Here is a 23,596-nt window from a genome sequence, read left to right on the forward strand (position 1 = left end):
TTATCTGTGAGTTCGGCCTGTATTGGCGACAGTCGTCCACCGGCTTTCCGGCCTTATGAATAACAACTATACGGGCCAGACGCTGGTCAGGCGGCAGAACTCCCTTCTCCCAGTATTCCTCATATATTGCCCGCAGGTGCGGGACTACCTTAAAGGCCACAGTCTTAAGGAACTCCACTGGGGTACCGTTCGGCCCCATCGCCTTCCCAGACTTAATTTGGTTGATAGCCTTTTGGATTTCCTCATCCGATCGATCCGCATCTAACATATCCCTGTACATCTCCAAAATAGTCGGCACGTCGCTATCCGCCAGCAGCCGGCGCGAGTCCTCGTTGTGTAAGTCGTAGAGGGAGAATACACCTTCTCAAAGTGATCTGCTACATCGCCGGGGCTGTGCAGGACCTCACCACTGGGCAATGTTAGTCTGGGCACCCACCGCGCACCCTGTTCCTGCCCTGTGTCCAAGCTTATAAAGCCTGTGTTGGGTAGCTGCCTGTTTGGCCAACATGTGTTCATGTGCTTTGAGCTTGCACTCCTTGTGCTTAAATTTCAAACAATGCAGTGCTTCCTCTGAGGGATTTAACACGTGAGCCGCCTCAAGCCCTCGGAGGGCTTCCTCCAGCTGTACCAAGATCTCACGCCTTTTAGCAATAATTTTCCCTTTTTCTACGTCCTATTTAAAAACGACCATTTCTGATTGAATATCTTGTTTGGAATCCATGATATAATTCAGCTGAAGTATACTGCCTTACCTATTAATGCTATAATTTGGAAGAAAATCTGAGCGCCATATCGCTACAGTAGGTGATTTATTGCATGAGATTTTACTAAGGTACTTGTATGATGCACATGTATGTTTGTCACTAGAAAGATACATGAACTGTACACGGGTTGGCCTATATAAAGTTAGACTCTTATATTCATTCCCATCCTCAAAACACAAGGTTTTCTGTTGCCTTTATTTTCCTATCTTTTTCCCACTGGGCACATCTGTGACTGCAGGTATTTTATTTTTATCGTTGTCGGAATACTTTATCATTTTCCCTATGTTTATAGTAATTGGATGCATTTAGCATTAGTTCTATTTTCGGGTTTACATGTATTATTCTATTGGGAAATAGGCTTCCCACAAGGACTCTCTCTCTTGCTTGGATGGTCTCAATCACCACCTATATAATATGTTCAGCGCCCTGATGAAGGTTGCATGACAATCTGTGTCACACCGAAATGCTCATTGGCACAATTCTTCTCTGTGTTAAGTTAACCATTGATATCATTGAAGTATCTGGATGACATGTTAAAATATATTCATTTAGCCATATTCTATAACAATTGTGTGGAATGCCAAGCGATTCTTGGATTATATATAATTGATCAAGGAGTCAGAGTAACATCAGTATGGGATTCTAAGCATTGTTTTTAGTGAATTGGTTGGATATGTATTTCTTTGAATGAATGTGTCTGGATGCTTTGATACAAGAGTGATTTTTCGATTTCTGTAGTAGGTTAGGAAGCCCATGATCAACATAAATGTAAGTTTATGCATCATGTAATAAAATATTTTTTGAATGTCTTATTAATGATATTGATATCTTTTGAGTTATACCTATCTGAAAGTAAGTGGAGGAGCACTGGTTTTGATGCTGTAGTTTTCTGATTTTCCTCCTGGTTTTGTCTCCTCCTATCCTTAGCCTACAAGGCCCCTCTGGTGTCTAATATTGTGAGAGGATGTTAGAGTGCTTGTCAGGAGTCTTGTCTATCTCATCCCTGAAAAGAAATGGTATCCTTGGGATCTGGGGGGCAGGAGACTGCAACAAGGTATCAACGGTTATTCAGTAACATTAGAGTAAGTGCGGATAGCTGCAATATAGTCAGATTGTGAAGATCGCCCCTTTTACTCCTAGAGCATTGTGCAATGATCATGGCTGGCTGATAATCACCTCAAACTTAATGCACAGAAAACTGAGTTCCTTCTGATCTCACCGCCTGCGAAAATCTCCACCACCCAATCCTGGCTCAAGCATCTAACCGCACTCAATATCCAACCCACCATCGTAGACTCAGCGAAATCCTTAGGCATCACACTTGACGCCAATCTCAACATGCAACAGCATATCAGCAAAGCAACTAAGGGAGCTAATTTCCAAATCAACACTTTGAGGAAACTTAAACCCTTCCTCCCAGCTAAGGACTTCCAAACCGCAGTACAAGCCCTAGTCATCCCACGCATAGACTACGGAATTGTGGCTCTCATCGGACTCCCCCGTTCTACAATCGCACCACTAAGAGCCTCCCTGAACGCTGCAGCGAGACTGATCACTGGATCAAGAAAACACTCGCGTATTTCCCCTGACTTAAGATCTTTGAACTGGTTGCCATTTGAAGCCAGAATACAGTTGAAAATTGCCTGCATGACACACATGGCTGTACACCACAAGTCACCCAACTACCTCACCCAAAAGCTGACTGTATCAGGAGGCTCGAGAACCAATAGAAGATCTAAAAATCTCCTCCTGAAACCTCAAAGATTCCGGAAGGAGAAAACATACAAACGCTCCTTCTCAGGAATGGCACCCAGGATCTGGAATGCACTTCCTCCCGAAACGAGGCTGATCTCCTCCACTGCATTTTTTAAGAAAGTAGTGAAAGCCATCCTAATGGCTAAATACACCTGAATTCTATTTTGGCCCGAGCTAAGACTTTACACCGACTCTGTATTAGCAGTCTATTTGATTATCTACATCTATTATGTATTATATATTTTGTATTATGCCTGTATCTGACTGCGATCTTATTTTGTCACTCACGTACTACCTACTACCCGTACTGTAGCAAAATGTCTGCTCCCTTACCCCTTCTTTCTGTAAAGCGCTCTGATATCGGCAAAGATCCAGTTCGCGATATATAAAACTTTGAAAATAAATAAAATAAATAAATAAATAGGGGTTTGCAGGCCAATGCTCTGTACATTAGGATCTGAGTTGCCCCCGAAAGTCTGGTAAAATCTGGAGAGCTTGGACGAACCATTGGGGATGTTCTTTAATACCCTACCTTATAGGAGACTTTTTATACCTCCAGGGGAACACTTAATGATATACTGCTGTATTGAGTTGCAGGGCGGTGGGGTTCAGATGCGCTATGATTCTATGTATTATAAATGTCTTATGCCATGCACTGTATGAGGGTTGCTATAAAAATAAAAAGAATTTGACTGAATAGTTCTATCAACCTACAAAAAGCCTGAGGATCAAGGGTGTGCAGTTGGTAATTGTCATCAGACCTCTCATTCATCCTCCGCTGTCATTGTTCGCTTATTTCCATCAGAACAGTGCCTTGGTTGCATTGGATTTTAAAGATGACTAGTTTTTTAGCATACTTTTGAAGTTCTAAAAAAATGAGATGCCACTTATATTTGGATTATTTTTTTTGAAAGCCAAAGCATAGTTAACAAGCACAGTAGTGTCAGTGTGAATGCTAGGCTGATAAATGTAGCTCCCACAATCTTCCGCTTATAATGAAGTTATGAATGTTGCATGTTCCTTGTTGTTTTTCTGCTTGACTCAGTTGTTGTAAACAAAGGTGCAACATTAAAAATCGGCCACAAGTGTTGACTCTGTAGGATGCAAGTCTAGAAAATGACACTTCACATAAGTTTGCAGCTTGATGTATTGTTAAAACCATTTGGTCTATCTAATCAAGTAACTGTTGTGCATCCAGTCCAGTGCCTTATCAGTCAGTTTGTTAAAGCCCCTTTTTAGAAATAATATACTCCTTGTGGTACAACTGGCTCCGACCAATTACACCAGCACCTTGACCACTGTGAAGAACAGATAATTTACTTTGATGGTATTTTGTTCACGTGGGCATAAAGTTGCATTTACTTGTGGTGGTTCTTTGAGAATACTAAACTGCAACATTTAATCTTATAGTTGTTTAAAAAACAGTTTTCAGACCCCAGTAGATTTCCTCTTTCAGTAGTTGCTTTTAGGTGACTTCTCACTTTAAGAAAGGGTCCCTCTTTAAACATTTTGATCAGTTTTTCTTTTTTTAGTTAAAACATTTTGGTAGACTAATTGATGATCCTATAAATCCCTTGAAAATGCTCTTTTGCTAGCTTGTCTAGCATTTTTCCATTTGCTTTTGTGGCAAGGAGCATTTTTAATGAATGCGGTACATAGTGCTTTTCCTCTTCTCTCTGATACAGGCATCTCCTTTACCACCATTGCTACTTGTCCGGGTGACCAACTGTGCAGAATTCTGTTTTTCGCTCACTAACAGGACGTTGCTCACTGGTTCAATGTCCACTTTTTCTGCCACATGTGCCTAGTTAGATGAGAGGCAATGCAGTAAATTTCTGTTCCTGACAATGGTATATGATGCGAAATGTAACCACATTTTAGCCACTGTGTCTGTGGAAAAATGTATCCTGATCTACATCAGTTATCAACCAGTTTTGTTATTTTGTGTGAGGACTTTCACAAAGTGCTAGCATGTTGTGATGCATATTGATACGTTTAGAGATTTTTGGCTTGAAAATAATCTCTAGTGCTTTTAGTTGAGATAAGATAAACGTAAGAATAATCCTAGGAATCCTTTGCTGACTTTTGTGGCGGTTGATCCACACACCAGAAAGCAAAATGCTCTTATTGTGGGAAAAGGATCAATAGTGTTGGGCAAGTGGAAAAGTGTCTGGCGGCTAAGCGTTGGTTAGGAAATTAGGCAGATTGGCTATGCCATAACACATGTTATTGGTCAACCACACCATTCTGGTGCTGTCTAACTTACTTGCTACTATCTACTGATAAGATTCATATAGTCTTAACTACTCTATCCTTTTATTAGGACAGTTTCACGCAATGAAGGGCTTTGAAATAGTTGAAACCATGCAGAAATGTTACCCCAAATCTTTCATTCAGTTACTCCATTTTCTTTGGCTAATGAATTAACTATTGCATAATTTTGCTTGGGTGAAAAAATTGTGCCTTTTTTTGGAATTTAAGTACTTAGTTTTGTTGTTTCTTTCTAATATATTTATTTTTTTGCAGACCATGAGAAGACACAGAAATGAAGTGACAGTTGAACTGCGAAAGGTAACTTGAGTTCTCATCTCCTTCCTATTTATCACTTGTGAACAAATGATTGTGTATATTCAGTTCGGGTTTTAACATATTCAAAGACTATTCAGTTCGGGTTTTAACATATTCAAAGACCGCAAGAACAACACTTAGTGTAGTTTGAAAATCCATACTCCCTAGGCTTTTACATCTTGTATTGGACGAATGACAAAGGCAAACGTGATACAATATGTTAGCTTGAGGTGCCTGGGATTCTTCTTCTATAGATGTCCTTCAGATATACCTCTTCAGGGATTGGAGTAGCTGAATTAAAGAGCATATAACTTTTCAATCCCCCCAAAAAAGTTTGCTAACGAACCAACAGAAGCGTGTGACATGAAAATTAATTTACTACACATTACCTGCTTTCCTGATTCTTTTTAATTGGGATTTTGCATATGGTCAGGGCTGAGTTGGCCACAACTTCTACCTCAGGCATTGAAATCAGCTTATCCAATAACAGAAACTAACAAATTGCACAGGCAATCCCACTCACTCCACCTCGCCCATCTGCATTAAGTACATCATTATTATCAATCTTGTGTGCGAGCTTCCAGTCTGTCGGTTCCATTTAAAAAGAAATATATTTTTACTTTTAGAAGTGTCATGTTACACATATACCATACAGTGCATAAATATTTCCACATTTACAGATCAGCTCGTACATTTGTAAAGATCATTGCACATTCCGCCAACATTTTACAATTCGAAAAATGGTCTGTGACGCTTTTAACGTAACTAATGAAAAAAGCTCCCCTCCCTCCATATGAACCCATATGAGATTATATGACTGATCTAAAGATACAACACACTCAGGCAAAGTTTGGTCTAGCAGCAGCTCTCTTGCATAGAAAATGTTTCGTACTTTGACTTTTATCACGTCATGGCCGCCTTCTACACATTTGTTAATATATAGTTGCAGGACCCTGTATCTTCCAGACTCCTGCTATATCTCCTTTACAATTCTTTCGCCATAAAGTCTTCCAGTATCGTGTTCCATTCTAGAGAAGTAGGCTTTTTGCGCAAACCCCTGTCTTCTTCACTTTTAAGCTCCGCACTCTCTGCTTTGCCCTATCTCACAACCTCTCTATACCACTCAGTCACTAACTGGGCCTTAGTGGCTTTCCACGCCTGGCCAGGATTAGCGCTAAATTGACAAATCTGATTGTGGGATTGCCACTTTTGGATTTCATACCCACCCCTAGTAGGGAATGTTCCGCTTGTACACCCGCCTCCCCAGGGCCACCTCCCTTAGGACCTCGTGCACTTCCAACCAGTTGTGTTGTAAGCGCGGACACGTCCATAGCATATGCAACAGGCCAGCACTAGGGTTCCCACATCGTGGGCAGGCTTCTGATGTGTTCGGATACATTGTGTGTAGCCTGCGGGGGGGGGGGGGGGGTCAAATACTCATAATGCCCAATCATAAATTGGATAAATTTAAACTTTGCATTGCGTGACACCTACCTTGGATATTCCAATATAGTATCCCATTCCTTACCCGAAAATACCCTATTCAGGTCTGTTGACCATCTATCTCTGAGTGCTTGCAGTGATATCCCTGCATGTGATTGAATACCTTGGTAGAGCCATCTAGTCAAATGGTGGCCATTCCCCATTAAATATTGTAAATGTAAATGTGCGTGTGTCGAGGGTTCTTCACCAGTAGGAGCCCATGTGTTTCTAATTTATCGCAACATGGTTGCATGTAGTCGGAACAGAGTGTTCAGTACTTCCCTCTCCTCTACAAAGGTATCATGATTCATCAGTGTGTTATCTGCGAACAACATCCCAATAGTGTCTACACCCGCCTCCGCCCACGTAAAAATTTGTCTTTGCGAAACTATTCCCAGCATTTTGGCAATAGCCACCCTGCCGGCCACCGAAAGTGGGAGGGACGTCCAGAACTTAATTTGGCCTCTCAGTGAATTTATCGCACAGGTTACATTGCCATTGATGACATCTACTGGTTCCCTATACACGTTAATACCCAGATACTTAATCGTAGTTATCGCTACCTGGAATGACCACTGCCCAAATTGTATGGAGCCCTGCACCAACCTTTCCGTAAACGCGAAGGCATTATAATTAGTTTCATTTATAGCGAGCCCTGACAGTGAGGGAAATGTTTAGAATAGCACAGGGAGGGGCGAGGGGTCACCACCAAGGTCTGTGAGATATAGGATAATGTCGTCTACGTAGGCTGAGAAGGCATGCGTATCATGACCAGCTGTAATGCCCTTATGGATCGCCAGCCTACAAATTTTTTCCAATAATAGTTCCAGAGCTAGTACAAATATTGTCTCAATATATACTGTCCTGTGCGAGCTCTAGCAGTAGGGTTAGTGTATAAAAGGGAGACCCATTTTGTAAATGCATCCGGTTTTCTGAATTTCGGTAGGGTTCGGAACATGTAGTCCCACCGGAGAGAGTCAAAATTCTGACGCATGTCCAATAAGATACACCCCTGATGTTGAGGGTGTATTCTGGAGTGCAACATAAGGTGATGCAGCCGTCGAATGTTATGGGCTGTGCTGCGGCTCGGTACGAACCCGCACTGATCCGTATGCATCAGTCTGGTTATGTAGCATTGAAACCTATTAGCTAATAATTTACTTAAAATGTTAGTCGGTATTGAGTAATGAAAGGGGTCGATAACCTGCAATACCTCTACTGCGCCTGAAGTGTGGTAATTGGCAAAGAGCCAAGTTCCAGTGACTCCTCGTACATTTGCCGTAGGTGTGGGATTAGCAAGGGCATATAAGTCACACAAAACTCAACCGGTAGTCCATCTAATCCCGGGGTCTTATTTCTGGGCTGGGCCCTGATAGCAGTTCTTCTCTCTGCCTCCATCACTGGGTTCTCCAGCTCCTTCCTGATCTCATCTGGTGGGAGGTGGAGTTCCTCAAAGAAAGAGTCAAACTCGTTCTGATCATGCTCTGTCGGGGCGGCATATAATATGTTTGAAAGGCGGTATTTATTTCTAGTTGTGTGTTGGGGCGTACACCCTCTTGCGTATTAATTTCAAGAATCGGAGCCGTCTGTGGGGCGTTACGTATTATCCTGGCCAGACACAGCCCTGCCTTATCAGCCACAGCTTGCTGCTTTTGTGTATGAGGTGTAATCTAGTACTTGTAAGTCTTCCAGCAGTTCTGCATATTAAATATTTGCTTCCTGTAATTCCTCTTTCCCCGGAGCACTCTGTACAGCCTCCTTTTGTAACTCACCTAGTTTATTCTCAACGGTTTTAAGGCGATTGAGTATAGCAGAATGGGCCCCCACCTGTGTACTAATTGCAACTCCCAGCAGCACCGTCTTAAATGCATCCCACTCAATCTGACGCTTGCTGGCAGTATATGCATACACATCAAAATGATTAGTTATTGCTGTGGATAGCGCATCCCTGAACACTGAATCCTCTAGCAGTATATGGGCTGCAGTTTCCATGTCGGAATGGGTGTAGGCACCTTCCCCCATTTCACGACTACTTCTAACGGGTTATGATCAGAGAGGGTTGTACCTTAGTATGTAGTGTCCAACACATTAGCTACCAGTGACCTCGAGCAAAAAATCCTGTCAATACGAGTGTGAAGGCCGTGAGGTGGTGAGTAGGAGTATTCTTTAGCTGCTGGGTGTTTTGCCCGCCATATATTACTCACTCCCCATCCATCCATCCACCCACCCATCTACTCAGAGCCTCAGCTTGTTTCGTGCTTCCTGTATTTTGCAATGGTGGGTGAGACCTGTTCATATCTTTATCAAGCACTGCCTTGCAGTCGCCACCTGTCACCCAAGGGTAGGAGTCCCACCCCGTCAGTACCGTGGACAACAGTTCCAGAAATGTATCCTGTTCCGAGTTTGGGGCATATATACTTCCAAATACCACATGACTCCCATCTAGAGTAGGAATAAACAAATTGAATCCACTAATATAATGGAAGGGTTTCCCTACAATTGTTGGGAGCACCCAATGTTGGTAAAATACCCCTCACACACCAAAAGGACCCTTGGTGTCATGCTTCATCATTGGGGTCTTCGCACCCCTCCACGGGATGCGGCGTGCTGCGACCTACGATTACGCAGGAGCACTTTCAATGATTGTGTGGTGGGTGTGAGGGTTTGTTTTATTTGCGTGAGTGGGGAGGTTATCGATGAGTGATGTTTAAAAAGGGCCTGGCTTGTGGGGTAGACGCAAAAATTATTTTAATGTGCCCCCGGGCTGGCGCTGTTAAAAAAGGGTGAAAGAAGCGGAGGTGTGGTATGCAGATCAATGTGCATCACTCCTGTGTGTGTGTGTCAACATGTTTCGGAGTCGGAACTCATTCTTCAGGACGGGGTACACAAATCCCCGCCTTACTCACGTTTCTCTACTTTTTAAAATGTGTGTGATTTACAAAAAGTGAGATATGGTGCAGGTTATGCAATGTACCTACAAAGTCTGAATTCTTGTCGCTATTCAGCTGCCCTGCAAAGGAAGGGGACTACAATTTTTTTGGGGTGGTCCACTCCTTAGCATCCATAGGCACAGTGACCTGTGGGGAAAAAACCATCAATTGGTGCGGGCTCCGATCTCTAGACCTGAAATGTCATACTATGCGTGAAATCGTGCCTGGCGTGAAAAAAAGAAAGAAAGATACAGACAAGACACAAACACTCAACATAAAGCACACACTCTGAAAACTAACACACTTTAAAAGTTAGGTTGGTTGCTCATCTGTTAGCCGCCTTGTGTTGTCATAAGGGTTAAGGGTTTTAGTTACTACAGTGAACAGTACCAAAAAGAGCATACTATTATAAATCTATTTCAGTGCCTCATGAGCCTCAGGAAAACGTAGGGGTCCTCGTGCTGGTTCGCTACCTGTAAATGATGCATAGTTCAAGCGTTATCAAGTACTTACATTGTAGCAGGATTTAAAGTCTGGGTTCCATTGTATGTATACTCACGAAGCCTGAGAGAGAGTGCCTCCTGACTGCCCCGTACGCGGCTCCGATGAGAGTGCGTGATCTGCATGTCGGGTACTGTTATTTTCTTGTTGTAATTGCCAATTTGCCGGGCAATTAGCAGTTTGATGGTCGGATATGTCCTTACTTGGGTTTTCCGGTGTCCGTGGTCGCCTAACACCTGTGTAGACTGGTCCTGCTTGCTGCGTATGCGTATTCAAGGGACGCGCCTATGGGCATGAGCGTCTCTGAGGTCTCTTACTGGGCCTGCGTGGGTTGACAGTGTTCTATTGACCGAGTTTGCGTGCAGAGATACTAATTGCATTTCTCGTGTTGGTGTAATACGATGTCCACAAAAGTGCCTCCTCACCTCCCAAGGTTATAATATAATTATCTAAGTGGTAATGAATACGCTGAAGATTACGTTAACAAAAGAAGGGTGTTAGATGTATAAACCCTGGCAGTGAATGAATTAATGCTAATAAAGACAGGGGTGCCGCTTTGTTCATTGGGCAGCTAAAGGATAGGTTTTATGTAGCTATGCAGATAGCTGATGTGAACGCTGCTCAACTCCAGATTGGCTATCTAATGCGAAGTGTACAAGGATAGTTAATTGTAGATGATGAGAAGTAGATGGACCAGGATACCAGAGTTACAGAGGGGGGGGGGCGTTCTCAAATAAGTTTGTGAGTTGGCCCCAAGGAATTTCATCGTTGAGGCCTCTGGTGTGGGTGCCCAGCCTGAATACCCACCGTTGTTCCTTTTCAAATAATCCTACCTCTGATGGCAGTTGCTCTATTATTGTCCATGCTCTGTCGTTGACAGTGTTGCGTTTCTAGGAAATGGGTGGCCATTTTGGTGGTGCTTTCCTTGCACCGGATGTTACTTTTGTGTTCGTTTAATCGTACTTTCACTGCTCTAGTGGTCATTCCTATGTATTCTAGGCTGCAGGGACAGGTAATCATGTAAACTATTGCAATTTGTCAATTTGTGTTGGTCCCATTTCGCTCCATTACTAAATGTCAGTTGTTTGCTCTTTTTAGTAAGGTGGCTGCTGCCGCAGTTGCCACAAGGGTAGTGGCCTTGTATTCCATGTAGGGCGAGTGGTAGTTGCTGGTCGTGCTTAGGACGAGTATGGACAAGTATATCCTTGAGATTTTCCCTCTTCTGTGTGCGAACAATGGCTTCTCAAAATGCAATGGTTCGAGGCATGTGGGCTGCTGAATTCATATCTGTGCATAGATCGCCGCCTAGTGTTGGGTCCTGATGATTGCACATTGTTGTTCTGGAAGAGTCTTCGAAGTATCACAAGATAGGTGGCTCCATAGTTTTTTTCCGCCATTGGGTTCGGATATACTTTCCTTTACTCCAAGTTCGGAATCGAAAAAAACTTTTCTAAAAGGCCTTCGGACTTGTCGGTATTGTTTCTATCTGTGCCAACAGCTTTATTTACAGTTTATTCACCTCAGGACGTCGAATCGGGCCGCAGGCCTTCTCGACGCCAAGAAGACCTGTCGTCGATGGAAAGAAGCCCATTCAAAAGATACCCTCTTTGTAATTCTAAATACCCACATGTAGATAAACACCCTGTATGTAACAAGTGTTTATCTACTGAACATAATGAGACCGACTGCCTAGCCTGTGCCCAATTTCGATCCAAAAATACACTTCAGGCTCGACGAGCCACAAGGCAAATCATGCAGAAACTAGCTCCGGAGCCGGAAAATATCTTCGACGATGAACAAGATCTCATCGAGGCCGACGATTCAGATCAACAGTCGGATCAAGATTCAGAGCATGACTCCAACTACTATGTCGACGAGAATGAAGACATATTAGAGGTAGGAGCCGACTAACAAGGGATCGGGGCAGTCGAAGACGACTCCAGTAATGAAACGGGGCCGACCGTGAGTACAACGCCCCAAACATACACGTCTATGGTTCCACAGGCTTAGGTCGAGGCATCGCCGGAAGGCCTTAGCCAAGATCTCGAAACACATTCTATAGCCCCGCGATACAGTTCGGCTAGGAATATTAGAAAAGAGCCATCGGATCAACGTAACCCGAAGTTGTAGATATCGAAAACAAGTTATGGAACAAAAAACGAAACCGAAACTGATTGACAACACAGTCTTCGGACCAAACTATGTCGATCCATCGGAGTCCAACACAAGGGTCGTCGAGCCGAAGGCCGGCGCACCTACATCCACTCCAAAACAGAAGGCCGTCGAACTGAAGAGATCGGCGCCTACAGTCGACAACACAAAAAAGAGACTCAATCCGAAAAAGGTTGTCGAACCGAAACAGAGTCGACAAACCAATGGCTGTGAAACAAAAACATATCGAGCCGAAGAAAATCGACCTGAAGAAAAGCATCGAGCTGAGACAGCAAATCGGTCCAAAAACACAGGTTCCGAAGATGCTACAAAGTCATAAGGGGACTATCGACAACAAAAAATTTCGAAACAATAAAAACCTCGGCTCCAAAGAAACAGGCACAACCTAAAAAGACTGTAGAAACACAGAAAACTCTCGGACCAATCAAATTTGGTCTACCAATTTCCTCTAAAACAAAAGCCTTCTACCCAAAAACCGGTATCGACCCGAAACAAACTAAACCAAAGACATTGGCAAAACAGCCAAGAACTACTGAGCAGGAGATCTTATATCCAGACCCCTCTTCAGAAGAACAATCAAAACTTTACATTGACCCTAATTCTGGCAAAGTCACTCTCTACAAGAGAAAAATCAGACCAGAAACTGAAAGACTTTTGTCATCCCACTCCAAAAGAAAAGGGACTGTTCTACTTCACCTATTCTTTTTGAACCTGTAAAACCAACTATACCGAACACGTACTCATATACACCCTTACACTCGGATGAAGAGGTGGATTATGAGGATAATGAGGAATACAACTACACAGTAGACCCTGACCAAGACAGTCAAGCTCAACCATGGGCAGACCCAGTACATCCTGGTGATTCTCAGCCCATCCCAGATGAACCTGCATACCCTGCTAAGCCTTCTCCTACAGAGGATACAGCTGCTTTTAACACACTTGTAGATAGGGCAGCCCTCCATCACAATGTAGAGATGCATGCAGACCCCATTGAGAAGGATTTCCTCTTTGACACTTTTGCAACATCAGAAAGATCTGTCAAAACACTACCTATGTTAAAAGGGGTACTTAAACATGCAGGTGACATATTTAAAGAAACGACTAGGGCACAAGTCATTAACCCCAGAATAGAGAGGAAGTACAGGCCAGCTCCAGTAGACCCCACATATATTAAGGGACAACTGCCTTTGGATTCCTTACTGGTATCCAATGCATGTAAACGTGCAAACTCGCAAACCACTAGAGAAGCTCCACCTCCTGACATAATCAAAGATCTTGGAGGCCTCAGGGAAAAGGGTAGCAGCTCAAGCTGCTAATATATGGCGAATATCTAATTCACAAGCCTGGTTAGCTAGGTACGACAGGGCACTTTATGACCCCCCTCGAGACACTTCTCCAATATTTACCTGAACCTTACAAGGAACAGGCTGAAGACCTAGTGCAGGAGGGAAAGCTAATAACTAACGCCTCCATTAAATGTGCCCTAGACGTGGCAGATACAGCGGCCAGATCAATTAACACCAGTGTTCTGCTCAGGAGGAATGCATGGCTTCACACCTCAGGTTTCAAAAACGAAGTCCAGTCTACTTTATTGAACCAACCAGTAAATCCTGACTATTTGTTTGGTCCAGCTGTAGATACAATCCTAGACAAAATGAAAAAGGACACTGAAACAGCTAAGTCTATGGGAGCCTTACAATCCCAACGGCATAGAAGCTCCTTTCGTCGCTCCCAATTACGGAGGGGGCTGCAAGAGGTAGCTCATCACAGCAGACCTCACTCTACAAAACAAATACGCAAACCACCTACAATAAAAACAATAGAGGTGGATACCGGGGCAATAACATCAAAGGCAGAGGACTAGGGAATAACACCACCAGATCCTCTACCAACACAAAACAGTGACTTCTTAGCGCTACCCCCAGACCATACAACACCAGTCGGGGGACAATTACAACATTTCTTACCAGTCTGGCAAAACATCACTACAGACAAGTGGGTAAGGCAAATCATCCAGGATGGCTATTGCTTAGAGCTAACCTCCATACCACCAAGACACCGTCCTATGTCTGCAGAACACCTAAACTTATTGCAGCAAGAAGTCATCAGCATGCTGCAAAAAGGGGCCATAGAACTAGTACCATTAGAACATCAGGGTACAGGGGTATACTCACTATACTTCCTCATTCCCAAAAAGGAAGGGTCTCTTGGACCTCAGGCCCCTAAATCAATACATTTTATCAGAGCATTTTCATATGCTCTCTCTACAACAAGTCTTACCACTGCTGCGACAAGGAGACTTCCTCGCAACTTTGGACCTCAAAGACGCATACTTCCATAAACCAATACATCCTGCTCACAGGAAATATCTCAGGTTCACAATACAAAATCAACATTACCAATTCAAAGTCCTTCCATATGGTGTAACAGCCCCGAGGGTGTTCACAAAATCCCTAGCGACAGTAGCTGCACATTTGAGAAGACAACATATTCACGTCTATCCATACCTGGACAACTGGCTAATACAAGCAAAGTCGGCCCAGCAATGTGCCAGCCACATGTCCCGCACCATTCACCTCCTGCACAGTCTAGGCTTCACGTTGAACTACCACAAATCTCATCTTCAGCCGTCCCATGTACAACAGTACCTGGGAGCAACAATCGATACTCTAGTAACAAAAGCATACCCAAGCACTGCAAGAATCAACAGTATACAACTGCTTCTCCAAAAGTTCAAGCCCCAACACTCGCTCTCTGCCCGAGTGTTTATGCAACTCATAGGCATGATGGCTTTGTGCATCTTCATAGTCCCTCACACAAGACTACACATGCGTCCGCTACAAGAGTGCTTAGCACGGCAGTGGAACCAGGCTCAAGGACAATTAAAAGACCTAGTGTTGGTGACCAGTCGTGCATACAACTCTGCATTGGTGGAATCCACAAAACCTTTGCAAGGGACGACTGTTCCAAGAGCCTGTACCACAAATAGTATTGACGACTGACGCATCCCTGATAGGATGGGGAGCCCATGTCCTTCAGTATACAGTGCAGGGCCTATGGACAAAACAACAAAAGAAAATGCACATCAACTTGCTAGAGCTAATGGCAATTTTTCTGGCAATAAAAGCGTTTAAAGTACATTTATGCAACAAGACTGTGTTGATCCGGATGGACAACATGACTGCAATGTACTACATACAGAAACAGGGAGGAACACACTCCCGACAGCTGTCACATCTAGCCCAAAGCATGTGGAAGTAGGCCATTCAAAGAAACATTTTTCTCATGGTGGAACACCTCCCAGGCAAGGACAACCAAATAGCGGATCTGCTCAGCAGACACAGCCAACAGATGCACGAGTGGGAGATTCATCCCACAGTGCTACAACCATACTTCCAACAGTGGGGGCAACCAGAGATAGACCTGTTCGCCACAAGGGAAAACTCAAAATGCCAGTACTTTGCCACCAGGTTTCCACATCCGCAGTCACAGGGCAATGCGATATGGATGAACTGGTCAGGCAAATTTGCGTACGCTTTTCCCCCAGCACCGTTAATACCGCTAGTGGCACACGAACTACGCCAGCATTCACTGACACTAATCCTGGTTGCTCCAACATGGGCGAGGCAACCATGGTACACAACTTTTCTAGAACTTTCCGTGGTGCCTCATCAAAGACTGCGGCTAACACCCACTCTTCTCACTCAGAGCCATGGATACATTCAGCACCCAGATCCACAACAACTGAACCTTGCAATTTGGCTCCTGAAGTCTTAGAGTTTGGGTACCTAAACTTACCTCCTGACTGTATGAACTTATCAAGGAGGCAAGTAAACCTACTACCAGATCATGCTACGCTGCAAAGTGGAAGCAATTTGTCATTTACTGTAATAACAATGACATAAACCCACTAGATGCTTCAACGCAAAATGTAATTTGCTATCTTTTGCACCTACATCGTTGCAATCTAGCTTATTCATCTATAAGAATACACTTAGCTGTCATTGCAGCTTATCTTCAAAACAGGCAGCATCTTTCTCTCTGAGTGCCTGCAATTAAGGCATTCATGGAGGGACTCAAACGAAGTATCCCCCAAAACACCCACCTTCACCTGTCTGGAACCTAAACATCGTTTTAACCAGACTAATGGGACCACCATTTGAACAGTTGCATTCCTGTGAATTACAATTTCTAACATGGAAGGTGGCTTTTCTTGTAGCAATTACTTCGCTTAGAAGAGTTAGCAAGCTGCAAGCCCTAACTATTCAAGAGCCATTCATCCAAATACATGCAAATAGGGTAGTGCTTAGAACAAACCCTAAATTTATGCCAAAAGTGGTATCTCATTTTCATATCAATCGGACAATAGAACTGCCAGTGTTTTTTCCAAATCCAGTCAGTACCTGAAAGGGCGCTACACACAATAGATGTCAAGAGAGCTCTTCTATACTACATTGATCGAACTAAGGATTTTAGGAAAACTAAACAGTTGTTTGTTGCTTTTTCACCACAACACAAAGGCAACCCCATTTCAAAATCTGGGTTAGCCAGATGGATAGTTAAGTGCGTTGAAATGTTATCTAAAGGCAAAACGCACTTTAACAGTTCCCCCAAGAGCGCATTCTACACGCAAACTAGGGGCATCTATGGCTTTCCTAGGAAACATTCCTCTAGAGGAAATATGTAGAGCAGCCACATGGTCTACCATACATACTTTCACAAAACACTATTGTGTAGATGTACATTCCAAACAGCAAGCTGCTGTAGGACGGGCTGTTCTAAAAACTCTGTTTCAGACTGCTGCAGCTGGCACAGGTAGCCACCGCTAAGGGAGAGACTACTATACATTCTATGCACAGATATGAATTCAGCAGCCCACATGCCTCGAACGGAATATGCTACTTACCAGTATGCATCTGTTCTTGGCATGTAGGGCTGCTGACATTTATTTCGCCCACCCTCCTCCCCGGTGCCTGTCGCAGCTGTAACGTTCATTCTTTCTTTCTTTCTTGCATGGACATCTCTTACTGCACCATACTCCATCTCTGCCACAATGGCGAAAAACAATCTAAGGATGGAGAGGATGCCCATGCGCACTGTAGTCCAGGGGAGGAGCCACCTATCTCGTGATACTTCGAAGACTCTTCCAGCAAAACAATGTGCAATCATCCGGACCCAACACTAGGAGGCGATCTATGCACAGATATGAATGTCAGCAGCCCTACATGCCAAGAACAGATGCATACTGGTAAGTAGCATATTCCTTCCACATGTTAGGATGCGCCAATGTCTGTTAATGATCTTGGACACCTCTGTGTCGTGCTGTATGTCCACCACATGGAGACTAACCAGATTCTCCACACCCTCAACCCTTACAGACAGCGCATAATCACTTGGAAAAGGTACATCGATGATGTGCTTATTATCTGGCAGGGGGACCTATTGTCAGTCACACAATTTATGGAGTGGCTCAATGTCCAAAATCGCTACCTGAAGTTACACACTCCGTGTCCAAGGAATCATTGGTTTTCTAGGCCTTAACATCTACCACAAGGAGTGAATCTTGAAAACAAGGTCCCACTTCAAGCCCATGGCAAGAAACTGCTTACTCAGGTATGACAGTTTCCATCCCCGACACCTTTGGGCAAACTTACCTTATGGCCAGTTTCTCTGCCTGAGAAGAAACCTTACAAATGTGGCCGGTTACAAGTCCCAAGCATCTGACCTCAAAACAAAACTACAAAAGAGGCAGTACCCAGACAAAATCATAAATGCGGCCATGAAAAGGGCCAGGAATTACAGAGAAGCCCTACTGGAAGACAGAGTACAACCCAGCACAAAGCAGACTAGACCAGTTTGTGTAACCACATATAGTGCACACTCCGAGGTGTCCAAGATCGTTAACCTTCATTGGCGCATCCTAACATGTAGAACATTGCATTTTGAGAAGCCATTGCTCGCACACAGAAGAGGGAAAAATCTCAAGGATATACTTGTCAATACTCGTCCTAAGCACGACCAGCAACTGCCACTCGCCCTACATGGAATACAAGGCCACTACCCTTGTGGCAACTGCGGCAGCTGCCACCGTACTAAAAAGAGCAAACAACTGACATTTAGTAATGGAGCAAAATGGGACCAACGCAAATTGACAAATTGCAATAGTAAGAATGATGTTTACATGATTACCTGTCCCTGCGGCCTAGAATACATAGGAATGACCACCAGAGCAGTGAAAGTATGACTAAACGAACACAAAAGTAACATCCGGTGCAAGAAAAGCACCACCAAAATGGCCACCCATTTCCTAGAAACGTGACACTGTGTCAACGACATAGCATGGACAATAATAGAGCAACTGCCATCAGAGGTAGGATTATTTGAAAAGTAACAACGGTGGGTGTTCAGGCTGGGCACCCACACCAGAGGCCTCAACGATGAAATTCCTTGGTGCCAACTCACATAAACTTATTTGAGAAGCGCCCCCCCCCCCCCCCCCCCCCCCCCCCCCGCTGTAACTCTGGTATCCTGGTCCATCGATTTCTCATCATCTACAATTAACTATCCTTTTACACTTCGCATTAGATAGCCAATCTGGAGTTGAGCAGCGTTCACATCAGCTATCTGCATAGCTACATAAAACCTATCCTTTAGCTGCCCAATGAACAACGCGGCACCCCTGTCTTAGCATTAATTCATTCACTGCCAGGGTTTATACATGTAACAACCTTCTTTTGTTAACGTAATCTTCAGCGTATTTATTACCACTTAGATAATTATATTATAACCTTGGGAGGTGAGGAGGCACTTTCGTGGACATCGTATTACACCAACACGAGAAATGCAATTAGTATCTCTGCACGCAAACTCGGTCAATAGAACACTGTCAACTCACGCAGGCCCATTAAGAGACCTCCGAGACGCTCATGCGCATAGACTCGTCCTTTGAATACGCATGCGCAGCAAGCAGGGCCAGTCTACATAGGTGTTAGGCGACCACGGACACCGGAAAACCCAAGTAAGGACATATCAGACCATCAAACTGCTAATTGTGCAGCAAATCAGCAATTACAACAAGTATATAACACAGTACCCGACCTGCAGATCACGCACTCTCAACGCGTACGGGACAGTCAGGAGGCATTCTCTCTCAGGCTTCGTGAGTATACAAACAATGGAACCCAGACTTTAAATCCTGCGACAATGTAAGTACTTGACAACGCTTGAACTATGCATCATTTACAGGTAGCGAACCAGCACGAGGACCCCTACGTTTTCCTGAGGCTCATGAGGCACTGAAATCGATTTATAAAAGTATGCTCTTTTTGGTACTATTCACTGTAGTAACTAAAACCCTTGACCCTTATGACAACACAAGAAGGCGAACAGATGAGCAACCAACCTAACTTTCAGAGTGTGTTCGTTTTTAGAGTGTTTGCTTTATGTTGAGTGTTTGTATGTCTTGTCTGTATCTTTCTTTCTTTTTTTCGCGCCAGGCACGATTTCGCGCATAGTATGACATTCCATGTCTAGAGATCTGAGCCCGCACCCATTGATTGTTTTTCCCACAGGTCACTGTGCCCATGGATGCTAAGGAGTGGACCACCCCAAAAATGTTTTTGTCCCCTTCCTTTGCAGGTCAGCTGAATAGCGACAAGAAATCAGACTGTGTAGGTACATTGCATAACCTGCACCATATCTCACTTTTTGTAAAAAAAAAAAAAAACATTTTAAAAAGTAGAGAAACGTGAGTAAGGTGGGGATTTGTGTACCCCGTCTTGAAGGAGTTCCGACTCCGAAACATGTTTACACACACACAGGAGGTGATGCACATTGATCTGCATACCACACCTTCGCTTCTTTCACCCTTTTTTAACAGCGCCTGCTCGGGGGCCCAATAAATTTTTTGGGGCGTCTACCCCACAAGCCAGGCCCTTTTTAAACATCACTCGTCGATAACCTTCCCACTCACGCACATAAAAGATAAACCCTCACACCCACCACACATAGTCATTAAAAGTGCTCCCGATTAATCGTAGGTCGCACCACGCCGCATCTCGTAGAGGGGTGCGAAGACCCCAATGATGAAGCATGACACCAAGGGTCCTTTTGGTGTGTGAGGGGTATTTTATCAACACTGGGTGCTCCCAACCATTGTAGGGAAACCCTTTCATTGTATTAGTGGATTCAATTTGTTTATTCATATATTATCGGGGAGAACGTATCCATCTAAAACTCTCTCTCCCTATTTTGTTATTTACGAGGCCCATCTAGAGTACCCAGCAAAAGCACATATCTGCCATTCACATCAGCTCGCTGTTTTAACAATGAGAAGGGGTTGCCATTCTGTATCCAGATTGCGGCTCCTCTAGCAAACGCCGAATATGATGTGTAGAACTGCCCCCTCCATTTCTTTTGCATTTTAATTGCTTCAGACTTTGTGATATGGGACACTTGAAGGAAAGCGATATGCACCTTCCTGTGGTTAAGCTGCGCAAGGATTCTGTGTCGTTTGTGTATGAAGCCTAGCCCTCGTACGTTCCAAGACGTGAGTGTGTATGTGCTAGAGTGTGCCATCTATGCCTATATTACGGATAGGGACCGGTCTCATCTCCTTTTGGTTGAGTATGTTGCATACCTATAATATGGTTCATGTTAAAACTTTCCAAAACAACTCCCAATACTAGGTTCCCCTGTAAAACGATAGAGGACCAAACTAATAACCGTAGACAAGGGGGAATGCAACCACCTTGTTGTTGCATACAGTAGACTGCGTGCAGTAACATTATTTTCAGCGCTCCAACTCCAGCCCCATCAGCTCAAGTAATCTTAAAGAACGGGACCTACAAGTGGCATTATGTACATTGCAGCACAATAAGCTGCACTGTATACGATACCATCTTCTGGAGGGACCCCTACATCACTTTAACATTCATAGTCTGTGGAGTAACAGATGGAAATAATTTTGGACTAATCTGAGCCTGATTGTATTGTATCGTCCTTCGATGAGTGAACAGTCTTATCACAGGATTGGGAATCATGATCCGCCAGAGCCGCCGCCGTCAGAAGAGCGTCCCTTTGACTGTCCGAGATCTTCTCCGGGGATCGGCTCACACCGGTACCGCCTCCACGTCCACTGTTCCCTTCCGAGTCTGTTGGAATTCTCACCAAGGACCTCGCAGAGCGACTCGGTGATGTCCCGGTCTGCCACACAGACGGTGTAAACATAATCTCCAGCCAGTCTTCCACTAGCTCAGGATTATCAAAAAATAGTTTATTTTGTCATAGATGACCTTCAGACAGGCGGGAAAGAGCAGGGCGTATTTCAGGTTGCGTTGTTGCAATTTCTTTTCAGCATTGTGAAAAGTAGTTCTCTCTTTCTGAAATGCGACTGTAAAGTCCGGGTACAGGCAATTGTTTTGTTCTCATAACGGATGGGGGCGTTCTCACTTGCAGCCCGCAGGATCGTGTCCCGGTACTTCTAGTTCAGAATTCTGGCTATTGATGTTCTAGGCGGTGCCCCATAGGGGGGAGGATTTGACTGCACTCTGTGTGCCCTTTCTACACTATCAAGTTCCGTTAGGCCCTTGCTCGCCACGTGTTCCCGCAGCCATGTTTCCACAAATTGGGTGCGATTGCGTCCTTCACTCCGTTCTGGGATGTCCAATAAGCGAATATTGTTGCAGCGGGAGCGACCTTCGGCCTCATCCACCTTGTTCTGTAATCCCCGCAACTGATGTTGGAATTGCTCCATTTGGGAGGTATGCATAGTTTGTTGGGGTATCAGATACTCCAGTGCCAGTTTGTTTGATTTCTCATTTTCAGCCAGTTTCTTGTGGTCTGCCTGTAGTAGGTTCAAGCTAGTGGAGTGTGTCCCAATTGGTGTTTCAATCGCCCTACACGAGTCCCTTATCTCTTTTAGTATGAGGTCTAGCTTATCCTGTTGTTGGTCAGACCCCGTGGGTGGCACCACCTCAGTGTCCGAACTCTGCGTCCCGTCTTCTCGCACAGCGTTGTGCGCGTCGCCAGACGCAGGAGGATCAGGTTGTTTTGCACTGGGGCGGCCCTTTGGAGCAATTAATAATACATCCACTCCACAGAACTCGTGCAGGAAACACTCACAGAAGAATCCCTCTTCGGCCTTCACACTGTGCACTGCATGCAGACTGCACCACCAACCGGTGAGGTCTGACTCCCTCTGAATATACGCGTTCACGTGGGGCGCTCCCACCAACACACGCCAAGCCATTCAGGGGTGACCAGTATCGTACGACAGTGCACGGGGGACCTCTCTAGTAAACCACTAGCATGCCACAGCAGCGGGGATAACTTTGCCTCTCGTTTGGCATACTGTAGGTTACTCCGCTATGCGAGACAGAGCACAGGGCAGCAACGCAGCGCCGGTATCATCCTTGACCCCACCAGCGGGGCTCGCCCGGCAGGCCCTGTCTGCACTCCCCGGCCAAGTGTCTCGTGGGCTGCAGCTGTACAGCCCTCCACTATCTCTCCTGTCCAGCACTTCCAGCTACTCCACAGGATCACCTGACCCGTGGGATGATTATAACACCCCAGATGTCCCATAAGTCCCTCAGGATGACCTATACCGCTCAAGGCCTTCCCCACCAGAAGACACTATGGGTTTCAATCAATTGATTCACAGGGCTGCACAATATCATGGGGTAGACATGCATACAGACCCTGTAGATGAAGACTTCTTAATGGATACCTTTGATAATGCACAAAGGTCCTCATCCATTTTACCAATGCTTAAAGGAGTGATTAAGCATGCGCCTGAAGTCTTCAAAGACCCAGTCAGAACTCTGGTCATTAACCCTCGCATAGAGAAAAAATATAAAGCTGCTCCCTCAGACCCAGCATATATTAAAGGTCAAATACCACTAGACTCACTTGTAGTTTCCAATGCATGCAAGAGAGCAAACTCAAAAACTCAGGTGAAGCTTCACCACCAGATAAAGAGTCCAAGCTACTTGACGCATCAGGGAAAAGAACGGCGTCTCAAGCAGCAAACATGTGGCGTATTGCCAATACACAGGCATTATTAGCCAGATATGACGGCACATTATGACAAATTAGAATCATTATTGAGACACCTCCTTGATAAGTGCAAGGATAGAGCAAATGAGCTTATCTAAGAGGGGAAAAACATTACAAACACCTTTATCTGGTGTGCACTGGATGCAGCAGATACTGCCTCTAGGGCAGTTAACGCCAGCGTCCTATTACGTAGACATGCCTGGCTACGCATATCAGGGTTCAAATCTGAAGTACAAAGTGCCATTATTAACCAATCCTTTGATAAGCAACACCTATTCGGACCTAACGTAGATGTATCACTTGAAAAAATTAAAAAGGATTCAGATACCGCCAAATCTATGGGAGCCCTGCAATCACAGGCTTCTA

General features: G+C 44.5%; 1 protein-coding gene across 1 annotated transcript in view; it reads left to right on the plus strand.

Annotated features, from left to right (window-relative positions):
- Positions 1-23,596, plus strand: part of KPNA3 (karyopherin subunit alpha 3) — an 855,988-nt gene that overhangs the window by 137,937 nt on the left and 694,455 nt on the right. The window contains exon 2 of the mRNA XM_086934956.1: positions 5,046-5,090. Within this exon, the coding sequence (XP_086791082.1) occupies positions 5,046-5,090 (45 nt within the window). The remainder of the gene's footprint in view (positions 1-5,045; positions 5,091-23,596) is intronic.

This window comes from Lissotriton vulgaris, chromosome 8, assembly GCF_964263255.1.
Source record: "Lissotriton vulgaris chromosome 8, aLisVul1.2, whole genome shotgun sequence".
NCBI classification, from domain to species: domain Eukaryota; kingdom Metazoa; phylum Chordata; class Amphibia; order Caudata; family Salamandridae; genus Lissotriton; species Lissotriton vulgaris.